Source organism: Cyrtonyx montezumae, unplaced genomic scaffold (genome assembly GCF_038088225.1).
Source record: "Cyrtonyx montezumae isolate F1298 unplaced genomic scaffold, pur_monq_1.0 scaffold_36, whole genome shotgun sequence".
NCBI lineage: Eukaryota > Metazoa > Chordata > Aves > Galliformes > Odontophoridae > Cyrtonyx > Cyrtonyx montezumae.
This window is the reverse complement of record NW_027072041.1, coordinates 4,940,020-4,960,841: the sequence shown is the minus strand read 5'-3', so window position 1 is coordinate 4,960,841 and position 20,822 is coordinate 4,940,020. Positions and strand designations below refer to the sequence as shown.

The 20,822-nt window shown below is 38.8% G+C and overlaps 1 protein-coding gene across 1 annotated transcript in view; it reads left to right on the top strand.

The window, feature by feature from the left end:
- Nucleotides 1–7,720, top strand: part of LOC136054362 (transient receptor potential cation channel subfamily M member 6-like) — a 41,421-nt gene extending 33,701 nt beyond the window's left edge. The window contains exons 18-20 of the mRNA XM_065745610.1: nucleotides 11–62; nucleotides 6,610–6,716; nucleotides 7,556–7,720. Coding sequence (XP_065601682.1) covers nucleotides 11–62; nucleotides 6,610–6,716; nucleotides 7,556–7,677 — 281 coding nt within the window. The 3' untranslated portion in view covers nucleotides 7,678–7,720. The remainder of the gene's footprint in view (nucleotides 1–10; nucleotides 63–6,609; nucleotides 6,717–7,555) is intronic.
- Nucleotides 7,721–20,822: the final 13,102 nt, after the last annotated feature.

The window sequence follows — 20,822 nt, the reverse complement described above, 5'->3', positions numbered from 1 at the left end:
TTTATTGTAGGTGTTGGGGAAAACCTTACAGACCCATCTGTGATTAAACCTGAAGACAAAAAGTAGGTTTTTCTATGATTAAATTATCATTCAGTGGAATCATTCTACTGATGGACTGTGTATATGTAGGGCATTTTTATGTTATTTGTGATTTAATTATTTATTGGATGGTGTTTGGGTACATGAAGCTGTGATAGCAGAGGCAAAGCTGTGCCCTCTGCTGTGCCTTGGGAGTCTGTATGTATTTCAGTTTCCTACATATCCTGAGCAGTTTATGAAAAGTGAGGGGAATCTTCACAGGAGCTTTTGCAAGGAGAATGAGAATTGGAGCCTGAAGACCATGTAAGTTTTTTAGCAAGTTTATCAGTAACTTAAATGTTGTAGTATGGTATCCCCTGCCTAGTGAGGCACTGTTTCTTTGAGTATACAGGGCCACAGGACTCAAGGAGAGTGACTCTGGATGTCTGATCTTTCCAACAGGTCCTAGTGGTGTGTTTAAGCATGCTCCACTTTGCAAGTCCATAGCTGTCATGCTGAGATCATAAATCTTGCATTGGAGGTTATGAAAAATGTAGTACCATATGATGCCTTTATGCATCAGGCTGCAGAAACTGAGATGTATCTAGGCAGACATCACTGTTTCTAATGTAATAAGTAAAATAATCTCACCCATTTGCACTCTGTAGTATCAGACAAACACAACTGGCTCCTGGGTACATACCCCTGCATCTTTTCTGTCATGTTGTGCAATGGCTATTCCCTGTGACCTTGCTCCTTGATAGTATGTACTATAGTGAAGCGGAAAAGAAGCAGTCGTGTCAATGTTTGCTAGCCTGCAAAGTCATGTTTTCTGAGGAGTCTTACTAAGCTCACGCACCCCTCCAGCTGTGTTCTGGCATTCTTAGTTTGGCTTCTCTCACTCAGCACATGTCATCCGGTTGAAAAGATATCTCATGTTTGGAAAGGTATCTTAATAGTCACTTTAAATGCAAAGGGACATTAACTACAGAAATATAAGATCAGTAGCCTAGAAATGAGAATAGGGCGATTTTGGAGTTCTTAGTTCTATTTAGATTTCATTAATATAATTATTTATAAATGACTGTATTAATGTTTGAATGCTGAATTATGGATGCAGGTGTGCTGTCTATATAATATTTATTCTGAAGGAAACAGAAAATACGCTGAACTCCACAGTGACAAAGTCTTCATAGATCATAAAATGGCCTGGTTTGAAATGAATCTTAATAATCACCCATTTCCAGCCCCTCTGCTATGGGCAGGGTTACCACCCACTAGATCAGGCTGCCCAGTGCCCTATCCAGCCTGGCCCTGAACACCTCCAGGGATGGGACACCCCCAACTTCCTTGTTCCAATGCCTCACTACCCTGATGCCTAATATAAACCTGCCCTCTTTTGGTTTAAAACCATTACCCCCTGTCTTATCACTACAAGACCTGGTAAACAGTTGCTCCACATCTTTCCTGCAGACCACCTTTAAGCAGTGAAAAATTGTAAGATACAGCCACAGAGTCTGTCATGATTCCCCTGGATGGCACCCCTTCCCTTCAGTGTGTCAACTGCTCTACTCAGTTTAGTGTCATCCAGAGGATGACCCTTGCAAAGGGTGCTCTTAATCTTGCTGTCCATGTCACCAACAGGGATGCCTGCTGTGTGTAGGATATGGGATCATGACAGCAACACAAGGATAATTTAGCAGAGAGGTTGTTTATAAAGCTGTTCATTACATACATTTGAGCAAACATTTTGAAAGTACTGCTACAAATTTATAAATATATACTTTACAAATTCTCAAGTGGATTCTTTTTATCAGTAAAAGGAAACATAGAACTTAAACTGTGTTAGTTATTTCTGGAGGCTGCTGCTGGTCATTTGACCACAGTAATTCATGTGGCACCTCAGTTTATCCTCCTTAAAATAGGAATCATATCTACCTGCATTATCTTGAAGTGTATGTTAGTATCCTTCTGTGTTTTTTTTTCTTCTGTTGTTAAATTATTTGCTACAGCTACTAAAATTTGATCACATAGATTTTATTTTCAGAGCTTTTTTATTTCCTCTATCATTTACAAAACAGTCAAGTCCCAGTTAAAGAGCAAGTGTTGATTAATTAATCAAGACTGTCTTGATTTTCTTATGTTCTGGGAAATCTTCAGCACAGCATGTTATGAAGCTGTATTTTGATTTGGAGATCTAAAGGAATAAGGTGGTGAAATCATAGATATATTCAGTAAGCAGCTAGCAGATACTCAATTCTAAGGAACACTTTATAAAATAATAATGTAAAAGCACTATCTTTGCTGTAACCTTTATTTGCTCACTGGGGAAATATTTCTGTCTCTATCAAGATCTAAATTTTCATTTGTTAGTAAGATACTTAATCAAAATCTGTGCACTACCTAAAAAGTTGCTTTAAGCTCACATCCTTTTAGATGCCTGAGAGAAAGTAGCTGACAGCTGACTGATGGGGCTGTTACAAATTTTAACACTATTTATAATTACATTATTTATTATTGTTTATTTTATTCCATTGTTATAGTGGCTCACGCACATACCTTGCAATAAGTCTTTCATGTGTACTTCATGCTGACTTGAAATGAATTTTTTAATGTCAAAATTTGATCTGTAGCTCCGTGTGCTATATCATCTTTGATTTATATACAATACTAATATAAAAAATAATAGATCAGTTTGGAAGTGTGTGTGATACTGTGAAGTCTTTGGCACATCCTGAACTCATGTACACAGTTGTAACTTGATGGATATTTAACATCAGTTGAACATCTGGCCATACGCACTGACTAGGATTTATGAGGTGTTAAAATTATGTAGGTATAATGTAAGTGAAAAGTTTTCCTTTAAAAACAGAAATATTCCAGATACAGCAGCAGGGTTATGACACAGTGCTAGTCCCTGCAGACTTCTGTACCACCCAAACACTGGAAAGAGTCACATTACAAATAGTACTCTGGATGCTCTTTTCAGAGCGTACCACTTACATGTCTATAATAAAGTTCATCCTGATAAAGCTTTCACAGAGTGTAGAATGAAGAGCAGATTCAGAGATGAGGAAAATATCTGGCTGAATTTTATGTTGAAAAGAACTGATGCATTAGGCCTGTTGAGGGACATGAGAAGGCCTTTGGTGGTCAAAGTGTCTCATTACAAACATGTAAAAAGGAGAAATAAGAGGTTCTAGACCTCTTTTCTTCCCCTTTTAGAAAACTCTGAAGCACATAGTGATGGGCTGGAGGATGTAGTATTATTGTAGATTGTGTTATCTGAATTTACTCATTAACGTGCATTTTGGAGAACAGACTTACTGAATCTTTATCACGCTTTGAAGTTTCAGACATATAATTTATAGTTGAATTGCTGACAATAGATAAAATATTTGCTTGTACTGAACCTCTGCTGTAGACACTTGCACAGGTGAAACAGGTGAACATGAAACTAATTTTACAAACATGCTGATTAGCTGAAGTGGGTGCTTCCCTGGAATAGAGCTGCTTGCCATGAAACTTTCCATTACATTTTATCAAATAAGGCCAATAGATGTGTTATGGTCTGCTTTGTACATCAGCAGCTCCTAGTTGAATACAAGAAGCATCAACATGCACTGTGTTACCTGTCTGGCAGACAAAACTAGTCTAAGATGATCTGGTAAATACTTATGGGCACATCTGTGAAGTAAGATTCTTCACAAAAGGAGGAACCTTTTTTTTTTTTTTTTTTTTTAGAAAAAATCCATTGGCTCATAGTTATACACTTTTTTGAGACAGAGAAAGCTGGGTATAGTGTTTTTCTCAAAAATAGCCCATGAGCAATCAGGAGAGTGGCTTTCAGGGATGCCCACCAGCACAAATATGGCGTAAGCTTTTTGAGTACATCTAGATGAGGACCTCAAAGACATGAAGCTTTTGGAGCAGTCCACAGGAGAGCCACAGAGATGAAGTGTTCAGATGGCCATTCTTGACCATGTAACTCCTGAGTCAGACCTGTAAGATATTGTACAGCCAACTTCACAGAACATCTGTTTTCAACAGTTTACCATCATGGAATCAAAGAATCTTAGAATGGCTTGAAGCTTCTTTGAGGAAGAAACCTCAAAGAACACCTACTTCCAGACCCTTGCTATGGGCAGGGTTGCCAACTGTTAGATCAAGCACTAGATCAGTCTGCCTAGGGTCATATCCAGCCTGGCCTTGAACACTTCCAGGAACAGGGCATCCTTGATTTCTCTAAGCAGCCTGTGCCAGTTCCTTATCATCCACTCTGTGAAAAACTTCCCCTTGACATCTGATCTATTCTGCCGTCCTTTAGTTTAAAACCATTCTGCCTTGTTCTATCACTGTTTGCACATGTGAAAGTTTATCTCTCCATCATGTTAATAATCTCACTTTAAATACAGGAAGGCCACAATTAGGTCTTTCAGAAGCTGTCTCTTCTTCATACTGAAGAAGCTCAACTTCCTCAGTCTGTCTTCATATTGTCATAGCCCTCTTCTAGTCTCTCTCCAATAGGTCCACAGGCCTGGCTGCAATAACCCAGATAAAGGCTCACAAATGCAGGGTAGAGAAAGACAACCACCTCCCTTGTCCTGCTGGCCACCTTTCTTCTGATGCAGTCCAGGATACTGTTGGCCTTGTGGACTGCAAGTGCATTCTGCTGGCTCATGTTAAGTTTTACATCAATTCAAGTGCAGTCCCTTGCACTTAGCTTTGTTGAACCTCATTAGGCCTCACTCTTTGTGTTTGTCAGGATCTCCCTGGATGGCATCCCCTCCTTCTGTCATATTGACTGCAGCACTCAGTGTCACCTGCAGACTTGCAAACACTGTACTGGATTCTGTCATCAGTGTCAGTGATAAAGATGTTAAAGACTGCTGATCCCAAGATGGACCACTGAGAGACACTATTCAGTAGTTCTCTGTTCACAACCTTCCACCTAATTATTTACCTACTAAATAGAAATGATAATGTAGCACCACGTTAGGTAAAGTGCATATGCAGCGCTTGCATAGTATTCTGCTTCCTACATGTTTTGTTGTACTAATACGTAGTTAAAGCTGAATGGACCAGTCCTTCAAATGACCCAGGAAGTGGATAATCATTGCTATCCACGAGAAATTAGACAAATACTAGTTTTGTTTTTATTGCTCTTCTCCATTATGGAGGGGGAGCGTCATATTTGAAAACTGCTTTCCTTAGAATATATTTTACATTAGTATGAATTACAGATTGATTTGAGAGAGTTAAAGTTTTTTTATGTAGCTTCCCAGATCTACAATTGATTTCAGATATTAAAATGTATTGTTTCTACTCTGCATCTCATTAAAATAAAGCACTTGCATTCATAAAGTTTCTTTAGAAGTGTTTCTTGTGTGCTCTGCTCTGTGATGTCTGGAATGTCAATTAAATTCTTGAGAAAAATGGTGGAGCAATGTTAAAAATAATGAATGCTCTTCTATCAGTCTATATTAAAGATCTGATATAATTATGTGGTACTTCTAATACATGCATGCCAATAGCTTGCATTTATTTGTAATTGTGTCAGTTTAATTCAGAATATGCAATGCATTTCCACAGATAGATCCCTTAGTAATGCTGCAGAATTGGCCAGAGTGAAGACACATGTAAATGAGCATAGGAGGAAGCCAATAAATTTTAAAGCCTTGCCTGCCAGCAATATACTTAATCTTTATTCAGTGTTGCATACTGATATGACTAGGACTTTCAGTTTTCAGTTCTTAAATAAGATAAGTCTTTGCTAGTACTGGTTTGTTTCCAGGTGCCCAGCATTAAAACAAAACCCAAAATGTTTGCTTGATGAAAATGAACAGTGACTGTAATAGAGTCATTCAGGTTAGATTCTGGCATACAACACCTTACTATCATTGAGCCCTAATTTTCTTTTTGAGCATTTTAGTAGGAGCTGCTAGGTGTATCCTGTCTCCCTTCAGAGAAGGTATAATGCTATAATGGGATGGAAAGTACTGCAATAAGTGCACGGTGGCAAAGTTTTTGGCTACAGCAAATGAGAACAAACCCAAAAGCAGGGCCTATGGAGTGAGTAGAAATAAAGGAAAGCTGCTGCTTACCTTTAGAAGGCCTCAGGTAGGCAGTAATCTCCACTAAGAAATTCCCTTGCTGCCACTGCCAACCCTTATACGAGGTCTGGGAAGGGGTGGATCCTGGCTTCACCCCTTCTGATCACTCAGGTACCTTGCATCCACCTGAGCTCCCCCGGGTTGGCTTTGCCTTCCCACCAGGTGCTGTATCACTGTTTCAGGCCATAGCTTAGCATTTCTGCTATACCAGTATGCAACCACACTCAACCTCTGCATTGCTGCAGGAAGGAAAAGTAGATATGGGTTACATGTAGGCTAATTCTTTACCAGAATTGTCAGTTTTCTCATATCAGAGCTAAGAACTAGAGATGTGCACTAGGTTTTGGTTATTTTCTTTTTTTTTTTTAACCAAATGGTTAACTTGCCTCTGGTTTAGTAAATGGAAATGATCAACCTTTCTCTTCTCTACAATTGCATTATTTTGAATTTGTTGATTATTCAATGTTATTACTTTTAGATCTGGAAAGATGGTATTTGGACCAGCAAACCTAGGAGAAGATGCAATAAGAAACTTCATTGCAAAGCATCGTTGTAACTCCTGCTGCAAGAGGCTGAAACTTCCTGGTATTCAAAATGAAGATGAATTTTTAACCTCCGTTTGGTTTTCTAAGTACATGGTAGTGCAGGCCCAGATGTTCTGCAACAAGTTCAGAAATTCTACAGAGTTGAGAGATTTTAGCTGACACATTCTCTTAGGGTGAAGACAAATAAGAGAACACTGATCTTTTACCTTGCTATTTTGCTCCTTTGTTTCATTTACTGTGCAAATTAATCCTTTTTCCAAGGTGATCTCTACAGATAACATCAGCAATAATTTTTAGAAAGAAAAGCAATCTAAGGATTATCAAAGCATTAGCCAGAGAGAAATCACTGGATCTTTCCAGACCTGTGGATTGGGTACTATACACTGCAGCTTTTACTTCCTGCTTAGCTGAATTGCCACTTGTTTGTGTTAAGGTGTGATAGAATGGACTTCATTCTAATGCAGATTTAAAGTTTCAAAGCCAAAACAGATTGCTACTTTGGATGAATTTCCACCTATATATTTTTTTTCCACAAAAAGCTTCTTCCTTTCAGTGCCTACACAGCATAATAATTGCTGTTTGATTTGAAAATGGGAACTGCAGTGTTACGGATTTGGATTATTTGTGTCTGTGGCAGACAGAGATAATAAAGCTGATTAGACACAGTAAGGGAGACTCATTCATACCAGCTCACACTATTATTTGCCCCTCCAAGTCTCTCTTTCCCTTGTCTCTGATCTGCGTCGCTCCAGATTTTCTTCATCTTAGAAGCTAGTAGCAGACTGCTGGCTGTCAGTTGCAGGCCTAGACATTCTACCCAGGGTGTACGTGCTTTTCAAGTATTTTCTAGGTTGAATCACTGTTTTTTTCTTGCCATAGATTTGAGAATAAATGACTACACAATGGAAAGACTCTGTCCAGCCTTCAAAAAAGAAGTAGACACGAGCGACAGAGGAACTGATGATGCAAATGAGGTTGTGGAGTATGACACACGTCTGTAAAGCAGTGTCTGTGAGAAGAATGCACACTTGGAAGCTTGGAAACCTGTCCAAGTAATATGTTAATGGTTTTACAGTAGTCGCTGATATAACAAGTATAATCCAGAACTTTTGGGGAGCTTTCACATACCAAAACCAATCCAAACCATGAAGAGCTACTTTACAGGGCCCACAAGCATCACTTACCTTTCTTATTCTGTGTTGATAGATCCATGGTCTTTAGTACAAACATAAAGAATAACCTTGAATGTGATTTAAATTCTAACAGGATCTACTTTCCTTTATGTTACCTTCAGAGGTAACATAAAGTCATTAGGTGCTTAATTGCAAAAATGGATTTTAAAAGTCATAAAAAATGTGTTCTATTTGGTACTTAGCCTTTTATTGTCAATGCTAGACTGTACAAAGGATTCTTTGTACAGATAGTGGTGTGGTATCTGAATGCCTTTACAACATACTCATATGTTTTTCTGTAGATTCAGTGGAAGTTCATAAAAAATTAAAATCAGTTATGTGCAATATGATTTTTGTAGAGTAAGAATTGAAATGAACTGCTCTGCACAAATATCTAATACAACCTACACTGTATTAAAGATCCCTTTTACCATTAAAACATCAATTTTTGTATTAAGAGTAGAAATAATTAAAGCAGACATGAAAATCAGCAGAAAACAATACTTGAATAAGAAACAAAATCATATTTCCACCACAATGTATAGTAAATTTTAATGTTTAAAGAATCTACTTGTTATGCTTACCATTAACTTGGTATATTTAGAAAATGTCCATGTACACATAGGAATTAGAAACATGGAATCACAGAATGGTTTGAGTTGGAAGGGACTGTAAAGACCATCCGGCTCTGTTCTAACAGCACAGTTGCCGGCTGTTAGAAGAGGTGTCCAGGGATTAATAAATGTGGTCCAGGGACTAGATTAGGTTGCTCAGAGCCTCATCCATCCTGGCCTTGATTGATTCCAGGGATTAGGTATCCACAACTTCTCTGTTCCAGCACCTCACCACCCTTTGAGTAAAAAATTTCTTCTGAATATCTGATCTAAATCTACACTCTTTCAGTTCAGAGCCTATGCCATAATTGCTATACTTCCTCATAAAGAGTGATTTACAATCTTTCTCACAGGCCCCTGTAAGTACTGAAAGATGGTTGTATAGTCTCCCAAGAGGCTTGGGGCTAAATAATCCCAACATTCTTAGCCTTTATAACACTATAGAGGTGCTCCATCTAATCATCCTTGAGGCCTTCCTCTGGACCTAATTTAACAGGTTTCTGACTTTCTTATGAGGTTTCCAGAGCTTAATGTGGTAAATCAAGTGGTGTCCTAAAGGAGTGGAGAAGTGGGGGAGAATTGCTTCCCTGAACCTGCTGGTCATACTGCTTTTGATGCAAACCATGATATGGATGGCCTTCTGCAGAAGTTTTACGTTCCCAGTTATGTTCCCTCTTTCTGTGTTGATTATGATATTGATTATGACATTGACATAACCACCAACAGTGCATTCAGCTGAGACAGCTGTCTTCAGTTCCTGAGTCCACCTTGAAGTGATTCTTCTTGCTTTTTATTTTTTTTCTGCAAAACCAAACCAAACCAAAACAAAACAAAACAAAGCATTGTCAACACACACACAACCCCCCCCACCTTCTTATTAGATTTTACTATCCATGCTTTTCTTTTTCTTTTTGTTTTTTCCTTTTTCCTTTTCTTTTTAATCTGTTCAACATATAAAAATTTTTTTTCATTTTGACTTCTATGAAAGAGGTCACCTTTCATTTACAGGGGATATTTTGCAGCTTCCTAGTGAGGTTGTTTAATTTTGTCTTTACAGAATGATGATGGATTTTTGTTGCATGGCTGATATGACACAGCTTCAGGCAGCTTTATCTTAAAATAGGGCTGTAGAGATGTATACAGTTACATACATACACAGATTCTTTAAAGACTGAACTTTTTCTAAAGGATCGCTCGCTTGATAGTTATGATGCCTTTACATTTGGCCAAGTTAAATGACACTTAGATTGTTTTAAATACTACCCTGAAGTCATTGCCATAAATTCTTATACTCACACCTTCTCTTCGCAGCCTGTGCCAGTGCTTCACTGCCCTCTGAGTTAAGAATTTCTGCCTAAATCTCCCCTCTTTTGTTTTAAAGTCATTCCCACTTGCCCTATCAATATCAGATCATGTAAAAAGTCAGTCTCCCTGCTGTCTATAAGCTCTCCTCAAGTGCTGGAAGACCACAATGAGGTCTGCCTGGGTTGTTCTCTCCTCCAGTCTGAACAAGCCTAGCTCTCTCAGCCTGTCTTCATAGGAGAAGTGCTCTAGTCTTCTGATCATCCTCCTGATCTCCTCTGGACCAGTTCCAATAGCAAGATCTTAAAGGAAACTTATTTAAGAATTCAATTGAATCAAAGCCAAATGTGTATTTGGCAACTACTGCATTGGAAACACAGCTACGACTTATGAAAATATTCAGAAATTGCAAAGCTCATTCTCAGAAAGTTTTTTTTTTTTTCATTTATTTTATTCACAGTTATAGTGTATTTGTGATTCTTTCTCTATTGCTAAGAATAAAAACAGAAGAGATAATATATCTATCTTCCTTAGAAATTGAGTTGTACAGCAAATTTTGTCAATTTATTTTGTACTGCTTCAAAAGAATAAAAAATAAATTTTCAGAATGTTTCTTTTCTTGATGGGTGTAAAATGAAATGCTGAAATAGTAAGGTGAAAGTTGCACATAGAAAATGGCGTGGTTATTTTTAATTTCAATGTAATAAATGTATGTCTACCATGTGGTCTCTGGCTCTCCTTTTGTTTTGTTTATTGAGTAGCATTAGTTTCTATATACTTGCAGGAAAAATATATTCACATCTCATAAGTACTTTATTTTTTACAAAACCAAAAATTGGATACTTTATTAGATGTTTTATTTGTTTATTGGATCATAATGCATTAGATGCTCAATAACCTTTGGATTTTTTTTTTTTTTTTGAGTTGAAATGTTTGTCCAATTCTTGAAAAACTTGTTAATTAGTAAAAAAAATCACTTGCTGTTTCAGGAATAAAAATGTAATTGACAGTGGAATCTTATTTTTTCCTGCAGCAACTTGAGCTGGACTGTGATATGAAAAACCACTGCAACCACTGGTATAAACAAGGAGTAGATATAAATTAATGGCAGTCCATTGATTTCCTTGTCAAATGTGTTCCTTCAGCTACTTTTTATATCTCCCTTCTAATCCTTTCTCTTTGTTAACCACCTTTTTATTTAAATAGATTTAAATATTCAGGCCATAAATAAACAAAAGGCTGTCTGCAGTGAGACTGGCCTTCACATCAGCTGTGAGCACACTGGAGTTGTCAGCCCTTACCTTGTTGCTAGACCTTTTGTGAGATCAACTAGTGCTTCTCAGCTTCTCTTTATGTTTTTTTCTTTGTAATATCTTGATTCCAGAAGAGAATTTTGATCCCCTGCCTTAGCTAGCCATTACTGGAAAAAAAGGACCCTCTAACTAGAACCAAAAGATATTTTTCTATTTGACACTGAAGCCACTGAAATATTCTCTTCCTTTGCCTATATAGCATTAACTTTATTTGCAGAGATCAAGTAAATAAATTAGTGTTTTAAAATCATGAAGACCCATTTAGATTTTGATGTCCAATTGTGACAAAATGCTGCAGATTAAATGGAAATCAGAACAAAGTCATGTAGAAAACCAGTGACTTTATTGCCTAAAAAAAAGATGAGTGTTGTTCTTTGTGTCAGGGATCTAGGCAGAAGGCTAAAAGCTGCAATTTCTCAGATTGTTATTGCAAAATATAATTTGGGTTTGGACACTGCACAGGCTGACATTCACACAGCTGGCAGAATGGAAGAGATAAAGGAGAAGGAGGAGGAGAAAGGATAAGATTGAGGTGTGAAGAGGAACTGACTTTTGAACTTTTCCACTGCTGTATTTCCTGACTGAACTCTTATTGCCACAGAGATACTGCCAATGTCAGTTGTTTCTATGACCTGTTTCTGTGAACTGGTTGTGATTCAGGCTGTACTAAAACACAGACTACTTGTGTGCACCATGCATACCAGATGGTTCGGAGTGTGTAGGAACGTTTCTCAAGTGATCATGAAAAAAAAGAGAGAATTCTCCTCAACTGAACCCTACTATGAAATGTGAAGTATAATTAGACCTCTGAAAATGTCTGAGCAACAAAATGTTGTGTCACACAAATGAGGACAAACTATTCCATGAAATCAACTTTGAACTTAAGCCCACAGCATAGTGGAGAATGAAACTGGTGACTGATTTTCAGAATGTAATCAGAATAGAAAAAGATAAGAATATTCAGTCTCAGATAAATCTTGAGTAGCTGCCTGGATTTGTAGCTAATGTTGCATAACCATCTTCTGCAATGCTAAAGAGGAATTACAGCTGAGATAAAAGGTGCACAGAATAAGAAGTCTGGAGTGGTACTCAAATTGTATAGGTACTCAAATTGTATAGGTTGCTCGCAAAATGTTTGAGGAACTGACCTCAACTGAACTTAGGATACTAAAAGCATTGGATTTGACTGAACTCTGCTGACTGCTACACAAAGGGAAGACAACGTTTGACCCCAGGAAATCTCAGGCTGCACCCACATGATGAATGACTTTTTCTTATGGCAACCCCTAAAAATTAGGCCTGTGACTGAAGTTAAGTAGCCATCATACACAGGAATAAACTGACTATCACCACTCTCAATCTCTAAGAAGCATAGGAGGGCTAGGGTTAAACCTGAAGGACACTTAGGTAGGATATAGACACAAAGTCACGAGAAGAGGCCTAAATAAGACCTCAGATATCTACTATGCATTAATTTGTGAGAGAGGGAGCTAGACTTAGGGGACCCCACTGCAAACAACTCACCTAGGACAGTGAAAGGGATGCATGGCATTCTTCAATGCTCTCATAACAGCAAAAGAGACCTTTATCTGTCCCTATGCTGTTAACTGGCTTTGAAATTGGTCCCAAATGACTTGGAGGACTGGATGAACTTCAGGTGACTCCTGAGATATAAAAAAAGCAAAGCCAAACTCAATCAGTTGAGAAAATTAGCTGGAGTTCCGATTGACCTGATTCTGGAGCAGGTTAGATGGTTCTGAGTTTGACTCCAAACAACTAGTGAAATAAAAGCAAGGATGAAGTTGACCATTTAGTGTAAAGCTGACCTTCAATTGATCTCTTGCCCTCAGATGATCTCTTTTAGCTAATTCGCTGGCATGCTGACCTCAGATGAGTCTAGCGGATGGAACAAGTGCTAGTTTAACCTCAAGTGACACTTTCTACTAATTAGAGCTCATATTTTACCTAAACTGACCTCCTGCTGCAAGCTCAGATGATTCTGCAATGAGATTTGAATGTGAAGTTGAGCTCAGGTGAATCTAGTCAGGGAACAAGCACTATGATTGACTTCTAATGGACTCTGAGCACCAAATAGGCACCTCCATTTACAACCCAAGCAATTAATTAGGTCTCAGTTTCACCTTAAGTAACTTCTGGATACAAAAACATGCTGCACTGGCCTCAGATGAACCCTAACATCACAGGTTCTCTTTTTGACCTCAAATGAACCTCAAATGGACGACAACCTGATTGGATCTCAAGTTGACATTAAATGGTTGTTCCCTCCTTCGAATGAGAACAGTGTTGATCTTAAATGACTACTGTACATGTAATTGGAAGTCAACTTGATCTCAGATGATCCTGGACTTCAACAAATAACCTAGATGACCTCAAATAATGCCTTACACGTATCTTGCCTCATGATGATGTCAGGTTACTCCTCTGGACATATTTCGTGGCCCTTAGGTTGACCTCAGATCATGCAATGTTGATTATCTAGCCCTCAAATTGACCTCAGATGATCCCTGAGTGGGAAGTAATGGCTATGGTGCTATCCAGTGATCCTGCTCCATTTTGTGCACTCTAGTTGACTCCAAAATGATCCCAGGTAGATCATGACTTCAGACGTCTTATCAACAAAATATGGTGGCACTGAAGCACATACAGATCTTCCTACTGACAAAAATTGATGTGGCACGTCTCACAGTAATATCCTTTTAGTAGTTGTGTGGAGAACTGTTACTTCAGAAAACATCAGGTTAGAGAATATGTCAAGTGTTTGATCTCCAACAATCTCCTCAAGTAGATAGCTGAAGTGGTGTTTGACCTGAGTATATCTTTATATATGAAACTGATGTTTGCTGAACATTTTTGGAGACCAAGCAGTGCATGTGAGTGCACTGAGGCAGTGGGTGATGCATTTCAGCAGTGGTGAGTGATATCAACAGTGGTTCAACTCTGCTGGTAAACACTGATGTGAGTGTGGCATTCAGGCTCTTGTTCATCACTGGTGAAAATGCATAGCTAACAGTAGTGACTGTGTTGAAAAATAGTGCTTTACACCTGAGAATTTGTTCTACTGAGTAGTGCTATTGTGCTCTTTATATGTGTTGTAGCTTCAGTGAAAACAAATCAGAGACATTACTTTCAGGGTGACCTGCATACACTGACAGCAAATATTCCTGTGCTGACGGGCCTAGCACTTGAGTATTAGTGCATGTGGCAGTAGGTGGAGGGGAGACTGTGGTAAGGGTTGTGGCAGAGGGTGTATATTTTCTGCATGGGCAGAGCTAAGGGGTTGAGATTTGTCTGGAAGAATGCCAGACCTTCTTTCTCCATTTGGTGAAATCCTAACATGAATGGATATTGATCTAAAATTAATAGACTTTCTGGAGAGCTGCAGCTCTGATGTTTAAATTAAATTTTTGTAGACACATCTATATTACTATCTTTTAAGTACATAATAGATCATTATGAAACAAATTGGATGGGCTAAGTATGAGTAAAAAATGGATTTGCTGTCTTTTTCCTCTGCATGAATGTGTGCACTAATTGGAAACCCTGGGATTCCCAAGAGACAAGTCAGACAGCTGGCTCTTTACCCTCTATGTGCCAGCAAATTTCAGATAATTGCTTTACATACCTACATTCTTGCTTCAATTTAATGAATATAAAAAATTATTTATGAGAATAAAGATTGTTTTGCTCTCCCCATCCTTAAAATATAGCCACGTTGGTTCAAATCCACAGTAACACAGTAAGTTACTGTAACACAGTAACACAGGAAGTGTTTTTAGGTGATGCATTTTTGGCCATCAACAATGTTTAACCTCTGGGAGAAAGACCTGGAAACCAACACATCAGGGAAGCACAATTTTAATTAATGGAGAGCCAGTGAAGATTTTTATTTACCACCACTTCCATTAAGTGGGCATCAGAAAATCTTAAGTTTGCTTTGAGCTTTTCACCTTCATAATACGAGACTTGCTTTTGCATTACTTCCTAGTTGAAGGGATCTTCTAGCATCTAATCCTATAACCCTACTTAGCAAGCATAGAAATTCAACACCAGTATTCACTTCAGTCTCAGACCACTATCCTTACTTTCACTCTTCATTTTACATGGTCCATCCTGCTATTTCTCCCCTTCTGCTTGCTATCATCTTGGTCTTCCTGAGTTCAGCCTAGCTGAAAGTGTTATTTTAGTAATCCTTTGCATGCTTCACTCTCTTTTTTCACATGCTTCCTTAAAAACAGAGTTACTCCTCAATGCCTATCCACTAGTTTTCATGCCCTTACCAATCTCAATACCTCCATATCATGGGATTCAGTGTCTCGGCCTCAGTCATCGCTTTGAGCAGACCACGAAGGGGAGCAGCAGGAGGGCATTTCTGCCCCACTGTGAGAACTTGCATTCAAAACAACAATCACAGAAGCTAGCTGTCACTGTGTTTGCTGCTCTGCAGCATTTGTTCAAATGTAAATGCAAAGTCTTTTGCTCTCCACTCATGGAGCTTCAAACTACTGCATTTTTGTCCAAGTTCTCTAGGAAAGCAATCTGAAACTTTTCACCACTATTGTTCCACTTCAGCTATTCTCTCTACATACAGCCTGATGAAAGGTGGGCCACCATGTGACCCAGAGGAATGGAAACCTTACCAAGTAGCAGGATTGACTCTGTCTCTTCTGGGCCCTCCCTTGCTATTTCTTTTTTTTTTAATTTTTTCCACTGGGATATCACTGTCTTCCAGTCAATACTTGCTGTAAGTGCTATACTCCCATTACAACTAGTACACTGCTATATTCCTTAACAAACCAAACCTTAACCCTATCACAGAGGCAGTGGCAGAATGATCTGCTGGCTCCCATGGAGCAGAGAATCATTTAATGAATCATTTAAATACTCATTTAATGAAAACCCTATTAGAAACCTCTCTGTTCAATATGTAAATTCTTACTAAAATAACAAACAACACAAAAACGCATTTGTTTGTCTGACATCAAGCACCTTATGCACATGCCTCATGGGACTGTGTATCTCAAACACAGCTCTTGCCAGTTAGAATTATCTGCAGTTTCCTTCTCCTTGTCAAATCCCTTAAACCTGAAAGAAACAGCACACACAGTTCCTTTCAAAGCATGAAGGCGTCAGTGCCAAAAAAGCACATTTTCAATCAGACACATCTAGTCTTTTTATTTGATTGGTGTAATTCAGGTGTTAAGTCCTTCCTGTCTCCTGTTTAGTGTCATGCACATATTTTGCACAGCAGTTGCACTTGGCTTCCCAACACTGATGCTTATGTAAGAATGGGATTGAGCAATGAGAAACCTCCACTAATGTTTTGCAAATCTCAAATCCAGTTGCTCCTCAGCACCACAACTACTAAGCACTGTTTACATAACCAGGTACTCCAGTAAGGTTTTGTTTTTTTTATTGTTCTTTTGTTATAAATAACCAGACTCAATGGTATAAACAAACAAACAAAACTAATAAATAAAACAACCAATCAACCACAGAAACAATAAAATCTGACAATGGAGTTTGGAGACTCTCACACCTGTTGTTAGGAAATCATGTTAAAAATTACAAATTCTGCATCTGGAATCAGCAGCTCAAGGACTGACAATTAAGCTTGTAGGTAAGGGAAATGTGGGCTCACAAAGCAATCCCTCCCTGCTTCTCCTCACGAAACTGAAATATAGGGTACAGCAATGACATCTAATTTCAGCATGCAGGGACCACAACATGGAAGAAGTTATAGTCAGTGCTGGTGCCAGCTTTTCAATTAACGTTTGACAGATCTTGTAAAATTACCACTTATTGTACAATCTGTTTGACAAGAACAAAACCAAACCAAACAATGACAAAACAAAACCAATACTTTGTTCCCTAACTCTTCCCAGGAAAAAAAAAATTGCAAAACTTAAAGTGCTTTTTCAACAGCTGATGTTCAGGAAAAGACAAAAGTAAATGGAAATAAAGTAATAAATATTAGGAAAGAAAAATGAATGGGAGGGAAAGAGGAAAGGATGCTTTATTTTCAGCATAACAGTTCTAGCAAGCACAGCCTTGCAGTTAGCTACACCCACCTGAACCCAAGCTCTTCTGGTTCTATGAGCCTGCTGTTTCATTCACTGCCATGTAAATCTTCCAAAGTGATGATTTAATTACAGTTATGATATAATGAATTGGCTCCTTGTATTTTCAGATTAACTTAATGCAGTAACTTTCAGTGTGGCTACAGGGTTGTATCTGGAGCAGCTGAAGCTCACTGCTTGGCTAATAAGTTCTGAAATGTGCGACAAATGGATAATACAGAGGTAAATAAATTCTTATGAAGAGTAGCCTATACTTACTTTCTTTTTTCTTCTTTTTTTTGGACCCACATCTCAAAGCACACATAAAATTGAAGAGTCAGACACAGTAATAAGGCAAGTTTAAGTACTCTGTGAAGACAGACCTGTAGCTTGAATCCAGTTTGAGGTCCCAGGTGGACTGAGATTCTTGACAGGCTTCTGGTTTTACAGCTGTCTCCAGGGTCCTCTGAGTGTCATTGCTGATCAGCGGCCTTCCAGTAATTCTTCGTATTTGAAATAAATATATCCTGTCCTCTCCTTGGACTGGTAGAACTAGGCACCCCTTCAGCCACAGGTTGCAAAATGGCTTATAGTTTGGCATAAAGTCTATTCTAAATGTTGTCATTCCCTCCAATTTTCCAAGTCTGTTGCAAAAATGTTGTCTGTGAATGATGCTCTCTATAAAAATATAACAGTAGAGAGAGCTGTATATGCTCACTTCTTCCTATAAATACATCTCATTTATTAGATAAGGTACTCTAGTTTTCTGCCTTGAATATGCATTTGCATGCAGTTTATTTGATTACCCAGTAGAAAGTGAAAAAGTGCAGATATTAGCCTGATGTTCCGGGAAGTGTGTCCTCTGCTTAGATAAGGCACGAAGAGTAATAAGTATCCTTTCATTTTCTCTTACTGTTCTAGGCCATGCTGAAGATTGCAATGCTCTCCGTTGCAATCCTAATTCCTGTCTCTATCTAGGTGCTGAATTCAGGTTAGTAAAAGAGATGGATTAAGGCACTGAGCTCCCATGCTGACTCCATGAAAGCTTTTCTTTGAAATTCTCCATTATCTGAACAGCTCTGTTAACCAAACCTATTATCTTTCTCCCTTGGTTTTCAAGTTGAGAAAGGAAAAGCAACTTCTTTAATGGCCCACAGATTGATGATTAACATTTTACATGTCCCTGCTGGTAAGTAAAAGAACTGCTTTGTGGACAGTGAAAATGCTGGAGAGAAGGAAGCGGGAGTCAACTTATGTTACTAAGTTGTACTGCTTCATTAATCACAATCTTTTTTATTGCATTGCTCAAAGCCAAATCCATTCAACTTCTCGGGAATGGATTAGATCAAAACCAAGTGCTCTTAATGCACCTTTGACATCTGGCCTAGCAGCTGGCTAGCTGCTAATATTGCTCTTAAGAAGCGTCAGGAGCCACATTTACTGTGACCATTCTTGCCCTTCTGATTTAAGCTACTGTAGAGGGCAATGAATTACCTTAAAGGAGCTCCTCTGGAAAGCCCTAAGTTTTATGCTGGACCCCTGCCAGCCTCACTACTTCATGAGTATGAACAATCAGACAATTGAACTGATTTGACTTTGCCATTCCTGGTGTTTCATTGCCTTTAACCTTGGGATGTAATGATGGTAATGCCATGCTAAGTGCCTCTCCTACCAGGGGGAATAAGGTTTGCCGGCTCAAGTAGGGCACCCATTCTTGTTAGCTGAAAACTGCACTGATTTGCAGTGAGAGGGGAAATAGATTGAGCATGATTAACACCACTTTGAATGCAGCTTATTTTCTTCTAAGGCTTTTGAGGGTAGGAAGTGACTAGATGTATTTATTTGTTTTAATTGTAAGCTCATTACCAAGCAAACGTGGCCTTGGCTTTTTATTGCTTTTCTTTTTTCCTTGTTCTTCCCCCTCCTCCCCCAATCCTTTCAGTGAGATTCTTCCATATCTACTGAAGACTCAATGATATCAACCTAAGGAGTTTGTACCCCCCTGCCTGCAGGCAAAGCAATGATGAGTTGGTTTGATTTTGGGCTGCATTAAACATGGAGGCTATTGTTCCTTTCTGATGAAGGTGCTGTGAGAGGAGTTTTCCTTTCCTGGCCCTGAAAGTTTAAGAAATAAAGTCTGGTCAGTGAAGCATGCTAGTTCACATCTGGCAGGACAAACTATGGAGTACTCTGCTTTCCATATGGCGTGCTTTCCTAGTTATTTTCTAGTGGCATCTCATGTTGTTATCTGCCTCTGAGTCTCTTGACAAGAAGGTGGGTGAGAATATGAAGCAAGACAGAAGAGCAGTTTGAGTCTTTATGAAAACCTGGCCCTTCTCAAACAGATGGCTTTTGGCAGAGGCATTGACTTCCATCACAGATGATATGGTCAGAATGGACCATTCTGTGATTCTGTGACTGTTGTACTCATCTTTTCTATCCCACAGAAAACATACTCCAAATATGGCCTGGTCACTGAGCATGAATCTGTGTCTCTCTGGAGCCTATACAAGAAGTCAGTGTACTCAAGGAGCTTTTAAAGAATCTCAGAATTGCAATGGTTGGAATGGACCCCTGGAAATCACTGAGTTAAAATGCCTGCTAAAGAAGTTCCCTGCAGCAGATCCAATGGGTAGGCATCCAGTTAGGTCTTGAATAGCTGCAGAGAAGGAGGCTCCATAACCTCTCTGTGCAGCCTATTCCAGTGCTCTGTCACCCTCACAGTAAATAAGTTCTTTCTTATGTTCAGATGGAAGTTTCTGCGTTCCAGTTTGTGCCCATTTGCTGTTGAAAAGAACCTGGCCCCATCCACTTATTACCCATCCTTTAGATATTTAGAAGCACTGATCTCCTCTTGTTCTTCTTCAGGCCTGTCATATTTCAGCTTGGAAGCTCTTACTGATACATTCAAGAAAACTTCATCAAGAAAGCAATCAAGGGGTCCTTGGTTAATATATCAGCCTGCAAACTACATGGTTTAGAGACCAGTAAGTGTTCACTACCACCATTCCCACTGTCAGTAATGCCCTGAAAAGGAGCTGAGAAGATGCTGGGAACCATTGGGACTTTAAATGACTTCAGCTGCCTTCATCAAAAGACAAGGACCAGAGATGTAATGACATCGTTACACAGAAGAATGAATAGCCTGATGGAAAAAATTGATCCCAATAACACAGTCCATCTTTGTGCACTGGAGAAAGTGGGTGATGCTGAGGAACATTTGTGGCACCTGAGTCTTACCAGGGGGAGGGAGAGAGATGATGCTTCCTTATGAATTCATTGCAGGTCTAGAAGCTGAACAACATGAGCACACTGATGTACTCTTCTTATGAGTCCTACTTTAGAAAGGGATGTACTGTGGTACAGCTGCAGTGCATCAATTGGCAGCAGCTGGCTTTTGTTCAGAAGAAGAAATTTCTATGGAAAATATTCATCACTCAAATCTCTCTCTTCCAGTAGAATAACACCTTCCCAAAGCCTACTGTTTCTTATCAAACAGTAATGCTTGTTCCAAGACTTGTTACAACGCAAGAATGAATTCAGGTCTTCAAATACTCAATTAACTTGGAATTTACTCAGATGCATCTCAGTTGCTCAGAGTAGGCTACTCAGAGCAGTTGGAGTAGGGCAGAAATATGAGCACACAGTAGTGGACCTGGCAATCATCT